General features: G+C 38.1%; 1 protein-coding gene across 1 annotated transcript in view; it reads left to right on the forward strand.

Annotated features, from left to right (window-relative positions):
• The first annotated feature begins 1,870 nt into the window (after nucleotides 1-1,870).
• The window catches only part of LOC142329503 (cyclic nucleotide-gated cation channel subunit A-like), a 448,759-nt gene continuing 437,697 nt past the window's right edge, over nucleotides 1,871-12,932 (forward strand). The window contains exon 1 of the mRNA XM_075374177.1: nucleotides 1,871-2,131. Coding sequence (XP_075230292.1) covers nucleotides 1,871-2,131 — 261 coding nt within the window. The remainder of the gene's footprint in view (nucleotides 2,132-12,932) is intronic.

Here is a 12,932-nt window from a genome sequence, read left to right on the forward strand (position 1 = left end):
ATTTGAAATTATTAAATTTAAAATTAATTTTCCTCTCCATCATCATATAAGTTACTCTTTTTTCTGTTTAGCCTCCAGAACCACCGTAAGCTATTGCTTCAGAGGATGAATGATAATATGTATGAATGTAAATATAGTCTTATACAGTCTCAGATGGACCATTCCTGAGATGTGTGGTTAATCGAAACCCAACCACTAAAGAAGTCGAGTTGTGGACTGCACGGTGTGTAGACGTGTCTTTCTAGAGCTCCGCGTTTTTTGTTGTTTTCGATTGTTTTTTTGGTTTTTACATTGATTTGGTGGACTGGAACTTTACGTGGATTGGACAAGGAATACGGACTATCATTTTTGAGTTATTTGGTTACGGATTTATCAAGTTTTTTATAGTTTTTTGTTCTCATTAGTGAGATCAATATTTTTGTGCTTTTTACTCGCTAAATCTTAGATATTATAGTGTGTTAAAGTGTTGGTGACTTATATCAATAACTAAAAGACTACCAGTATGTATAAAAAGTGAGTAAACTAATTGTACAATAACTTTTTAACAGTTTTTTGAGGTTATAATAGAGCTTATAATAGCAAATTATTCTAATTTATTCGACAGGCTAATACCAGTCTGAAATTAACTGTAAACAAGGACTTAGGAAATGTTTTCGTATACTAGTAGTTATGCGAGTGAAATTTTTCTAAGTCCTTAGACTAGTTTTTATTGGGGAATTCTTTGTTCCATAATAACTTCTGAACCACTCGTCCTACATCCCTCATCCCAAGTTATAAATCCATCCCAAAAAGTTTCGTCCAGATCTGGAGGCATGTTGGCGGTGGAGTCGGATTCAACACTAGCGATTGGTGCCTATGTGTCTCCAAACTGTGACATACATGAATTTACTAGAAGAATAGACATAATACAAGGAGTAGTAAATAACGCTAGGAAGAAAGTCATTATTCTAGGTGATTTCAATAGTAAAGCGATTGCAGCAGGGAGCGCATACACAAATCGCAGAGGTGAGATCCTTACGGATATGATGGGGGCAGTTAGCTGCCATTGTGTAAATGATGGCACCCCTACATATGAGGCGAGAGGACACTCGTCAGTCTTGGACTTAACAATCACAGACGATAGATGGAGTAGATAGATGGAGAACACTGGGACTGGCGAGTGTTACCACATGATGTGGCGGGTGACCATCATGCCACTATGATTACCATAAAAGGCTCAGACTATGTGACTAGAGAGAAAATACCCTATAGTAGTTTTACAACGGAACAGATCGAGATCATAATCGATAGAACGGCCGAAAGGATTATCAACATAGAGAATCTGACACCAGTTGCCCTGACTAACGTTATAAGACAAGAAATGGGCAGAGTTGCTCACAGAAAAGCTAATAGACACTCAGTGTATTGGTGGAATATGGAGATTGAAACACTGAAAGGGCTCCTACAACCACGCAGAAGAAGGAAGCAGAGACTCAGAATGCGAGGCGGACAGGAGTACGAGGAGGCATCTCTGGCTTATAAAGAGACCAGACGGGCCTTAAACAAAGCTATTCGTATGTCTAAGAAAAACAATGGCACAGACTCTTCGAGGAGTTAGACGGAGGCCCCTGGGGACAGGCATACAAAATAATCACTAAGCAATTTGGAAGGCGTCTGCCCGTATTAAATAATGAGCAGGTAGAACAACAAATTAATGAGCTATTTCCCGGTAGAGTAGAAACTGCAGGAAACTGTAGATTACGAACCCAGACGCTTCACGTTCTCTGAACTGCACTTGGCTGTAGCGCAACTGGGTAATAGGAAGAGCCCGGGTCCAGACGGAATTCAAGCGGCACTCCTTAAAGGGCTGATAAAGAGAATTCCTTATGAAATGCTTGATGTTGCCAGCCATGGATTAGAAAACAAGACATTTCCAGGAATCTGGAAGGAATCTAGGGTGGTGTTCCTCCCCAAAGGCACAAATGACAATGGAGAACCTTTATACAGACCAGATCTTTTAAATACCATGGGGAACGTAGTGGAGAAGATGCTCGCTGGCCAAATCTTTAAGGAACTTGAGGAAGGAATAGGCATTAGTGGAAATCAGTTTGGATTCATGAAGGGTCGTTCGACGAGACAGGCGGTGACAAAGGTGATCGACTGGGCTAAGGACACTAGGAGCGGCACATGGAGAACGAGGCGTATTCCCCTATTCATAGCTTTAGATGTAAAAAATGCATTCGGTTCTATCAAGTGGGAATCAATAAATAGGGCATTAGTGGAAAAAGATATCAGTCCTTATTTAAGAAGGCAGGTAGGGAAATACCTCTCAAATAGAGAATGCTTGGTGGAGACGCAGAGTGAGTGCCTTCGTTTCAATATTTATGGCGGTGTGCCACAGGGGTCTGTACCGGGACCCTTACTCTAGATACTGGCCTTCGATGGGATATTAAGACTAGACTATCAGGATGGGGTACAAGTAATTGCCTATGCCGATGACCTGGCGATACTCATCAAGGGTAAAACAACTGTCGATGTACAAGAGAGTGCTAACAACACGTTACGGACGATAGATAATTGGTTGAAAGAGAGGGGACTCCAGCTGGCAATAGAGAAATGTAAATGTATTATGTTCACAGGGAAGAGGAGTTTAGACCGTCCGGCCATTCAAATTGGAAACCAACAAATAACAGAGGTCGAAAAGATTAAATACCTGGGTGTGACTTATGAGAGAAATTGCCGGTTCACCCAGCATATAATAGACATATGTGCCAGAGGTGAACAGATGACTAAGAATTTGAATATAATAATGTCTTCGCAGAGAGCCCCAAGACCCTCTAAGTGAAGGGCGATAGCGTCCACAGTGACATCCATGATGTTATATGCAGTACCAGTGTGGTGGCACTAAGTCAGGGTTAAAAGAAATTTGAACAGACTGGTTAGTACTCATAGGAGGCTGTTGCTGGGGGTTGTTTCAGCTTACAGGACGGTCTCCTATGAGGCGTTGTGCGCGTTGTCTGGGGTGCCACCAATAGACTTAATGGCCCTAAATAGAGCCGAGAGGGCGCAAGGCCTCGAAGCAAATGAAGCAAAAGATATAGACTTAGACATAGATGGCAAAATAGATGGCAGGAGGATGGACCAGCCAGACGCACGAAGGAGCTGATTCCAGATCTGGCACTATGGTTAGACAGGAAACATGGTGAGTTAAATTATCATATCACGCAGTTTTTTACAGGTCATGGCAATTTCAATGAGTACCTCCATCGTGTTGGAAGAAGGCCAGGTCCAAAATGTATGTACTGTGAGAGAATTGGCAATGTAGAACACACATTTTTCTGCTGCGAGAGGTGTGCAATTAAAAGGAGGAACTGTGGCATGATAGGTATGAGCCCGGCAGAGGTCCTAGAGCACATGTTGAGGAGAGAAATAAACTGGAAGAAGGTTACGGAATTTATAGTAGCAGTATTAACACAGAGTAGGATATAGATGAAAGGCGACTAGGTTACTAGTGTAGAATAGGGTAGAGTGAACAGCCTCAGTGGTGAGAGACGGCACGCTGAGGTGTGTCGTTCTCAATGATCCACTGAGGACTCCAAGGGATTAGATAGGTCCTGATGACGAAGAAGAGTAAGAAAAAGACCCGGTGCCACGTTACGGCTATTCGAGGTTTCCAAATGGGCAAACAGAAAATCACTCAAAAGAGCTGACACCGGCGAGCCGACCTGCCATGCCGGACGTTCAGCCGGTAGGCGGAGAGGCTCGTTAGAGTTTACCAGACACTCCCCTGGGTGGCGCAATACCAACCAGTCGGACCTACCCAGGGAAGTAGAGTGGAAAAAAAAAGTAACTGACTGCCTTTACTAGGATATAAATCTTGGAACTCTCGACTCGAAATCAGCTGATTTGCTATTTACGATATACGAGCATTGAAGATAAAGTTCGTGTTCTATTTGAGGGGGATATATCGGCTTATATTTGACTCTCGTACATCCTGTCAAATTATATTTGTTATTTACATAAAGCCTAGTGCAATATTACAAGCATAGGCATCTTTCATAATAGTTCTTAAGCTATTCAGTTGCGTCAAATTTGATCAGTTCTGTAAATTTAAAAAAAATTCCTAGTACTATAGTTATTTGTACAGTGCGCTAGACGTAATATAAGCATAGCTATGAAAGGAAGGTGCTTGTAATACACATTATACTAATTTATTCGTAAATGAATTCTACATCAACTAGGTATTTTTCATTAGTAATTGCTTATAGTAATAAATAGAACTATTTGAATAAATGGAGATAATTTTTTATGTTCAGTTTAATATCGTATCTAGTGAATAAGAAATAATTTTACCTATAATATACTTCGTAATTTTACTAAAGATTTATTTCATTTATATGTTTTAACTTTTTTTTTTTTTTTTAATAATAGTAATGAAAAGCACTTATTCTAAAAGTTATCATTGTAAATGTAATACATTAGTACAAATTTATTATATTCTTTAAAAATGTTGTGTTTTTGGTTTTCGTTTATCGAAACAAAACATAAATTAATATTATTGTGAGGGAACGTCCACTCCTTCCTGCTAATACACACTTGATATCTACGTTATTTGACAGGCAAGCCCCTACGTGTGAATTCCTACTTGTGTGTTAGTGTATTCTACCACGTAAGTGTAACATTTGTTCGATACACGCCCGTCTCGCGACCCTGTGTTGGTGTACACTGTGGAATTATGAATGAAAAAGGCATGTGTCATTGACCTATTTTTACATAATCTGATAGGGCGGTTCCCCACAATAGGGGGCCTCAGCCCCCATCGGGAACCCCCCTGGATCTTGAGAACAAGCCGAATTTTTCTTCTGTAGCCTAGATGACCCTCCCCAGCGTAGATACCATTCCCGGTCCTAACGTACGTTTAAGTTAAGGGGATGCATGCGCTTCCCCTCAACTTCGCCTAACTTGTTTGTGTTGTGTTTTTGGCATAATAACAGGATCGGAGCGGAGGTACCCTCTGTAAAATCAACTTCAAATTCATTCCAGTAACAAAGACAGTTGTACGTGTATAATCTGTAACTCCTTTTAGAGAAATGAGAATTTATTAACAACGTTTTATTAACAACGAAATTAATATATTTTTACATGATTTATTTTTATTGTTGAGAAATTATTTAATAATTTTAATAATTCTGGCACTATAAAATCCGTAATTTCTTCCCCTTGTCAAATTATTTTAATATTTGACTTCCATCAAAACTTTTAATACGTGCAGTTCTATAGTGGAAAAGATCCATATACGAGGTTATTTTTTTTCAAGATCCCATCGGTTACGAAATTAAAACCACAATGAAAATAATTTTTTTTTATTTTTACCAAGTACTTACATAGTTACCCTGTTTTTCTACATATTCGCCACTCCGATTTAGACGTTTGTCGTAGCGTGGTACCAACTTTCCAATACCCTTGTCATAGAACGGAGCCGCCTGTGTTTTCAGCCATGTTTCAACGCTGTTCTGCAGCTCGATGTGTATGCAAAAATGTTGTCCTCCTAGCTAGCGTTTCGTGTGAGCAAACAGGTGAAAATCGGATGGATCCAAGTCGGATGGATCGGGCACTTCCCAACGAAAATGCTGGAGGAGCTTTTTTGTTTCAGCTACAGTGTGCGGTTGAGCATTGTCATGGAGAAAGACAATGCCTGAAGCCAACATTCCTCTCCGCTTATTCTGAATTGCCCTTCGTCGACGTAGAAGAGTCACGTAGTATGAGGCTGCAGTGATGGTTGTGTCACGTTCCATGAATTCCACCAAGAGAACTCCATTCCGGTCCCAGAACACAGTAGCCTTCTCCAACAGAAAGTTGGAGAAGGTTCGGTTGAACTTCTTTGGTTTACTGGGAAAATGAGAATGCATCCACTGTTGGGAATGGACCCATTCTCGTCCTCTGTGACAGTTTTGATCAAAAATTCTTCTCGTTCATTGTAGTAGCGCTGGAGAAACGTTAGGGAGGCGTCCATTCTCATTGTTTTCCGATGGTCGGACAGCATATTGGAAAGCCATCTCGCAAACAGTTTGCGGTACTGAAATCTCTCTCACTGTTGTGTAGAGACCTGACCTTGAAATTTCAGGAAACGAATCACTCAATACAGAAATTGTGAACCGATGATTTTCTCGAACTACCTCATCCAGTCGCTCAACGAGATAATCGGTTGTCACTCGCTTCCTTCCCTGACCACCTGCATCATGAACATCTGTACGTCCTGCTTTAAAGTTCCTGCACCATTGTCGCACTTTGCTATCACTCGTTGAAGTTTCGCCGTACACATTAATTATTCATAGATGAATTTCAGCTGCATTACACTCCTCAGCCTGAAGAAATCGAATTACCTACCGCACGTACTTCACATTTGGCGGGAAGTGCTATTGTTATATACACGTATACGTGCTAGCTGTGTGTTTGGAACTAAAAGAAGTGACGCGAAGACCATATAGAGACGCTGCGCAACACACATGCGCAAAGGTTCAACCGATTTTTGCGTGGGTTTTGATTTCGCGACCGATCGGACGTTGAAATAAAAATAACCCTCGTAAATAAAAAATTATATCTTATTTCTTTCATTTTATTTTATTATTAGTATATTTTTTTCTCAAAAAATTATATAAAATAAAGTAAACTAGTCTTTCTTCATGCGCAGAATTTTGGAAAATTTTATTTACTTGTAACAATATCAAATTATTGATTTTTTCGTAACAACATTTTTTCACTTCTATTATACATAGAAGGGAAAAAATAAGGTTTTAGGTGATCTGACACGAAGTAAAAGTCATTTCTGATAACAGGAGACGCATTTTTAAGAACAAGCTACCCTTGCTAGACTTATAAGGAAAAATGAAGTGTGAAGTGGTTTCCCGTTGCCTTTTTGACCAACCAAATGCACAGCACAAAGTGTTATATTTCATTATTTATAAGTTTCACATCGTTATTTTTTTTATCGCTACTTAATTTATCTGCATTGCTTCTCCAGTGAATACGTTTTTTACGAAGGTGGTTTTTTCTTGTATTCATGAAAATTAGAACACTTCATACAAAATTATACCTTACAATTAAAATTGGTTTAAGAGTGTCCTTTTTCATTTTTCAAACTTGGTTGGTAATGATAAATACTTTCTATTGGGGCATTTGAACCAGGTAAAACGAAAAGACCTGAAATATACTGAAATATTTCATTCCAATTTCATCAACGGGTATATCTAATTATTGTTCAATTCCTGAAGTTTTTATTTATAATTGCTATTATCCCAAGAGCACAGTGAAAAACCTGGGGTGCGCTTTCATTTTCAATATCTACAAAAATTCTTAAATAAAACAAAGGTTTTGATACAAAATGGAAATAATAGTTTCTACATACATTGTCCTCTCACTGCTTCTTTCAATAACCCAAACAAACACAAATTTTAGAAGGATCAGTATCGTACGGTCGATGTTTTAAGGTTCCTCAGGAAATTTCGTCCAGCTTATCCTGATTGCTAACGGCTATATGAAGTCGTGATGTCGTAAAGTCGGCGTTGTCGTGATGAAGAATCACATTTCTCATCGATCGGCTGACGGTGCTTTTGTTTCTGTAAGTGGCTTACAGAAACCCGAGAGCCGGAACTAGTACGTACTATTTATAGTGCAAGGTTGTGGAAAACACTACGAGCAATAGGCCTTCTGGTCCAAAAATATAATTAATCATGAGGAATTTAAGTTAAGGAATGCGTTTTCGCCTTTACGATGCAAGGCTCTCCATTCCTATGAAACTATACGAGCCAATTTCGACTGGGGAGTGTAATAATTACCCATATCTCACCATTTCAAATCTTGAAACCTACCTGTCACAGACTTTGTGGAACTCTAGGTGCTTTGTGTTAATGGAATGTGCACTTTTATTTCCGAAGTAATTTCATCAATCGTAGAATTCCGATCGCCTTCAATAAGGTAATACAGTTCGATAGATATTGTCATTTATCACACTTGACCTTGAACGCCTATTGCGTTTCATTTTGTAGAGCTTCTTGCCCTTCTTTAAATTTTTTGATTCAGTTGTAGAATTCAGTACATGACGTCATATCCCCAAACTACAGAAGAAGGTTAGTAAAAATGTCATAGATTTGAGCCCTCATTCTTGAGATAATTCTCGGTAATAACAATTTGTTCTGACAAGACGCTGCTGATCAGAAATACGGAAGCTGAAGCTGCTGGAATCTTCATTCTCTTCTTACATCTTCCTTTGCGTCACCTCCCTCATGGTGATATACGAGCCTTGAAGATAAAGTTCGTGTTCTATTTGAGGGGGAGATATATCGGCTTCTATTTGACTCTCGTACATACTGTTTAAAATGATATTTGTTATTTACATAAAGCCTAGTGATATATCACAAGTATAGGTATCTTTCGTTATAGTTCTTAAGCTATTCAGGTGCGTCAAATTTGATCAGTTCTGAAAATTTAAAAAAAATTCCTAGTACTATAGTTCTTTGTACAGTGCGCTAGACGTAATATAAGCTTAGCTGTGAAAGGAAGTTTCTTGTAATACACATTTTGCTAATTTATTCGTAAATGTATTCTACATCAACTAGGTATTTTTCATGAGTAATTGTTTATAGTAATAAATAGAACTATTTGAATAAACGGAGATAATTTTTTATGTTCAGTTTTATATTGTATCTAGTGAATAAGAAATAATTTTACCTATAATTTATTTAGTAATTTTACTAAAGATATATTTCATTTATATATTTTCACTTTTTTTTTTTTAATAATAGTAATGAAAAGCACTTATTCTAAAAGTTATCATTGTAAATGCAATTAATACATTAGTACAAATTTATTATTTTCTTTAAAATTTTTTTAGTTTTTGGTTTTGGTAGTTTTTGGTACTGCGCACTAGCGCAGTACCAGGAATTTTTTTTAAATTTACAGAACTGATCAAATTTGACGCACCTGAATAGCTTAAGAAATATAACGAAAGATACCTATGCTTGTGATAGGGTTGTGATATGCTTGTGATCACCAGGCTTTATGTAAATAACAAATATCATTTTAAACTGCAAGTACGAGAGTCAAATATAAACCGAATATAGCCCCTTCAAACAGGACATGAACTTTATCTTCAAGGCTCGTATATGAGCATGAGGGAGCTAGCACAAAGGGAGATGTAAGAAGAGACTAAAGATTCCAGCAGTCTCAGCTTCCGTATTTCTGATCAGCAGCGTCTTGTCAGAACAAATTGTTATTACCGAGAATTATCTCAAGAATGAGGACTCAAATCTATGACATTTTTACTAACCTTTTTTTGTAGTTTGGGGATATGACGTCATGTACCGAATTCTGCAACTGAATCAGCAAATTTAAAGAAGGGCAAGAAGCTCTAGAAAATGAAACGCAGTAGGCGTTCAAGGTCAAGTGTGATAAATGACAAGATCGATCGAACTGTGTGACCTTATTGAAGGTGATCGGAATTCTACGATTGAAGAAATTACTTCGGAAATAAAAGTGCTCATTCCATTAATACAAAGCACCTAGAGTTCCACAAAGTCTGTGACAGGTAGGTTTCAAGATTTGAAATGATGAGATATGGGTAAATACTCTTCCCAGTCGAAATCGGCTCGTATAGTTTCATAGGAATGGAGAGCCTTGCATCGTAAAGGCGAAAACGCATTCGTTAACTTACATTCCTCATGATTATATTTTTGGACCAGAAGGCCTATTGCACGTCGTGTTTTCCACAACCGTTGCACTATAAATGGTACGTACTAGTTCCGGCTCTCGGGTTTCTGTAACCTACCAACAGAAACAAAAGCACTGTCAGCCCCACGATCCAACGAAGGTAAGTTCTTATCATAGGTAGCGGGTTCGATTCTTGGAGAAAGTTGCGAATTTCAATTCGCCTTTCGCTTACGCTTCCTTTCCAATATCTGTTGATATACTCTGTAGCCTCGGTAATTTGCCGGATGGTTGGATTGCCAGAAGGAGCAGGTTTCAGGAGTGCTCCTGCCCTTTTTGGGACAGTTAGCTCTCCGAAGGCCCTCCCCACATTTCACGCAGTGGTAAGACCTCATACAACTGTGCCTATATTGCCGAAACCTCATGAATAGGAAAATCGATGATGCCGTCGACTGTGAAATACGTGAAGTCATACGTTTTTTAAACCATCAAAACGTTAAAACGGCTGAAATTCATAGGCAGTTCGCTGCTGTTTACGGTGATACTGTAATGAATGAAAGAAACGTTCGAAAATGATGTGAAAGTCTAGAAATAACAGAATTAACGTACATGATAAAGAACGTTTGGGGAAGCCCTCCATAATCACCAAGGACTTGTTGAAACGCGTCGATGATGAAATCAAAAAAGGTCGTCGCTAAACGATTTCCGATCTGACCCTTTTTTTTCCTGATGTTTCAGGAGCTGTTATTGGTTGCATTTTTCATGACCATTTAGGCTTCAGAAAGATTTGTGCGCGTTGGGTACCGCACGCCTTAACAGAACGTCACAAAAAAATCCAAATGGAATCTGCTTTAGAATTTTTGATGCGCTACACAGAAAAATGTGATGTGTTCCATAATTCAATTGTTACCGGCGATGAAACCTGGATTTCGTATTACACGCCAAAGAGAAAACAGCAGTCAAGTGAATGGTGTCATCCTCAATCACCAACCAACAGGTCAAGCCACAGCCATTTAGACGCATGATGGCCGCACTTTTTTGGGATCGGTTTGGCATACTGCTGATTGATTTCATACCATGTAGAACGACTATAAATGCAGAAGTCTATTGCGAAACCCTATGTAAGTTATGGCGCGCCATTCAAAATCGGCGACGTGATCGGCTGACCGACGGCGTCGTCCTGCTGCACGATAATGCACGTATATATGTTGCGGGTCCGACACGTGATTTACTAAAAACATTTGGATGGGAGATTTACGATCACCATCTGATTACCATATGTTTGGGAAATTAAAGACATTTTGAGTGGTAAGCAATTCGCGGGTAACTTAGAAATGCTGTTAATCAGTGGATAAATGGACTGGCGGCAGAAGATTACGACGAGGGTATATTGAAGCTGGTGTATAGCTACGATCAATGTCTTAATTCACGTGGCGGTTATATAGAGAAGTAATAGTGTAAGGTATGTAGTTTAAGAGAAATAAAATATATTTACAAATTTTTCAGAATAAATTCTTTTTACAATAAAACGGTCTTTACAACATAGTAGCATTTGAGAAGTTTTGTGTGAAAGATCATAATTAAGAGAAAAAACCTAGAATCATTAATATTTTGAACGTAATAATAATAATAATAATAATAATAATAATATAATAGATATGCGACCGCAAATTTGAACCTAAATTATTGCAATTACTTGAGTCTCTATTCTAGATACTTGTATTTCTACATTTTACTCTCCTGAGTAGCCTCTCTTCTTTAAAAAGATTCCAACTACGCCGATCTCGTGCGTGTTTTGACACGCTGAAAAACTTCCTTTTTTTAACTTTGTTCGGCACCAGCTGAATTGTCAATATTTATTGCACCTATCTTTCAGTGTTATCATAAAAATCTCCAAACGTAAAAAGAACCATATAACTTGATCTAGTAAATCTTCATCGATAGCATTCGAAATGTAAGAGAATTTCCTGTACAATTTCCTATCTATAGTGAAATTACTTTTTTCTCCTTCACCAGCTCCCCAGATTGCTTCAAACGTAACGACTACAAGGTGATCCCACATATTCATTAACATAAACACGCAAAATAGTGTAGAAATCCAGAAGATCAATTTTTATTTTACTAGCGTTCCTATTTGCTAATAAAAAAAGGATATTTTGTTGAAATTCCCAACAAACGTATTAATTACTAATAGATATGAATCTTCTACGTCATTCGATGGATAACGTTTTTTTAAGAAACCAAGGGAATGAAGTTAAAGAATCTCTGAATTACTCTAGTTCAGTCAAATCTAAAGTAGTAGCGGATAGATTTTCCGTATAATAGCATTTGAAATAAAAACTTCAGGAAGTGAACAATAATGAGATACCCGTTGATGAAAATGGAATGAAATATTGCAGTATATTTCAGCTCTTCACGTGTTTACCAGGATCAAATGCCCCGACAGAAAGTGTTTATCATTATCAACGAAGTTTGAAATTGAAAAAGGAGACTATTAAACCATTTTTAATTGTAAGGTATAATTTTGTATGAAGTGTTCTAATTTTCATGAATACAAGAAAAAACACTCCTTCGTAAAAAAAACGTATTAACTGGAGAAGCAATGGAGATAAATTAAGTAGCGATAAAAAAAATAACGATATGTAACTTATAAATAATGAAATATTACACTTTTTGCTGTGCCTTTAGTTGGTCAAAAAGGCAACGGGAAACCACTGCACACATCATTTTTCCTTATAAGTCTAGCAAGGGTAGCTTGTTATTCTTACAAATGCTTTTCCTGTTATCAGAGATGACTTTTACTACGTGACAGATCACCTAAAAACATATCTCTTTCCTTTCTATGTATACATAGAAGTGAAAAAATGTTATTCCAAAAAACTCAATAATTTGATAGTGTTTTTCAAGGTCCCATCGGTCGCGAAATAAAAGCCCGCGCAAAAATCGGATGAACCTTTGCGCATGTGTGTTGCGCAGCATCTCTATATGGTCTTCAATCACGCCGCGTCACTTCGTTTAGTTCTGAACACACAGCTAGCACGTAAATATGTTTACAACAATAGAATCTCCCGCCAAGTGTGAAGTGCGTGCGGTAGGTAATTCGATTTCTTCACTCTGTGGGGTGTAATGCAGCTGAAATTCATCGACGATTAATTATTGTGTACAGTGAAATTTCAACGAGTGACAGCACAGTGCGACAATGGTGCAAGAACTTTAAAGCAGGACGTACAGATTTTCATGATGCAGGCGGT

This window comes from Lycorma delicatula, chromosome 8, assembly GCF_047948215.1.
Source record: "Lycorma delicatula isolate Av1 chromosome 8, ASM4794821v1, whole genome shotgun sequence".
Classification (NCBI taxonomy): Eukaryota; Metazoa; Arthropoda; class Insecta; order Hemiptera; family Fulgoridae; genus Lycorma; species Lycorma delicatula.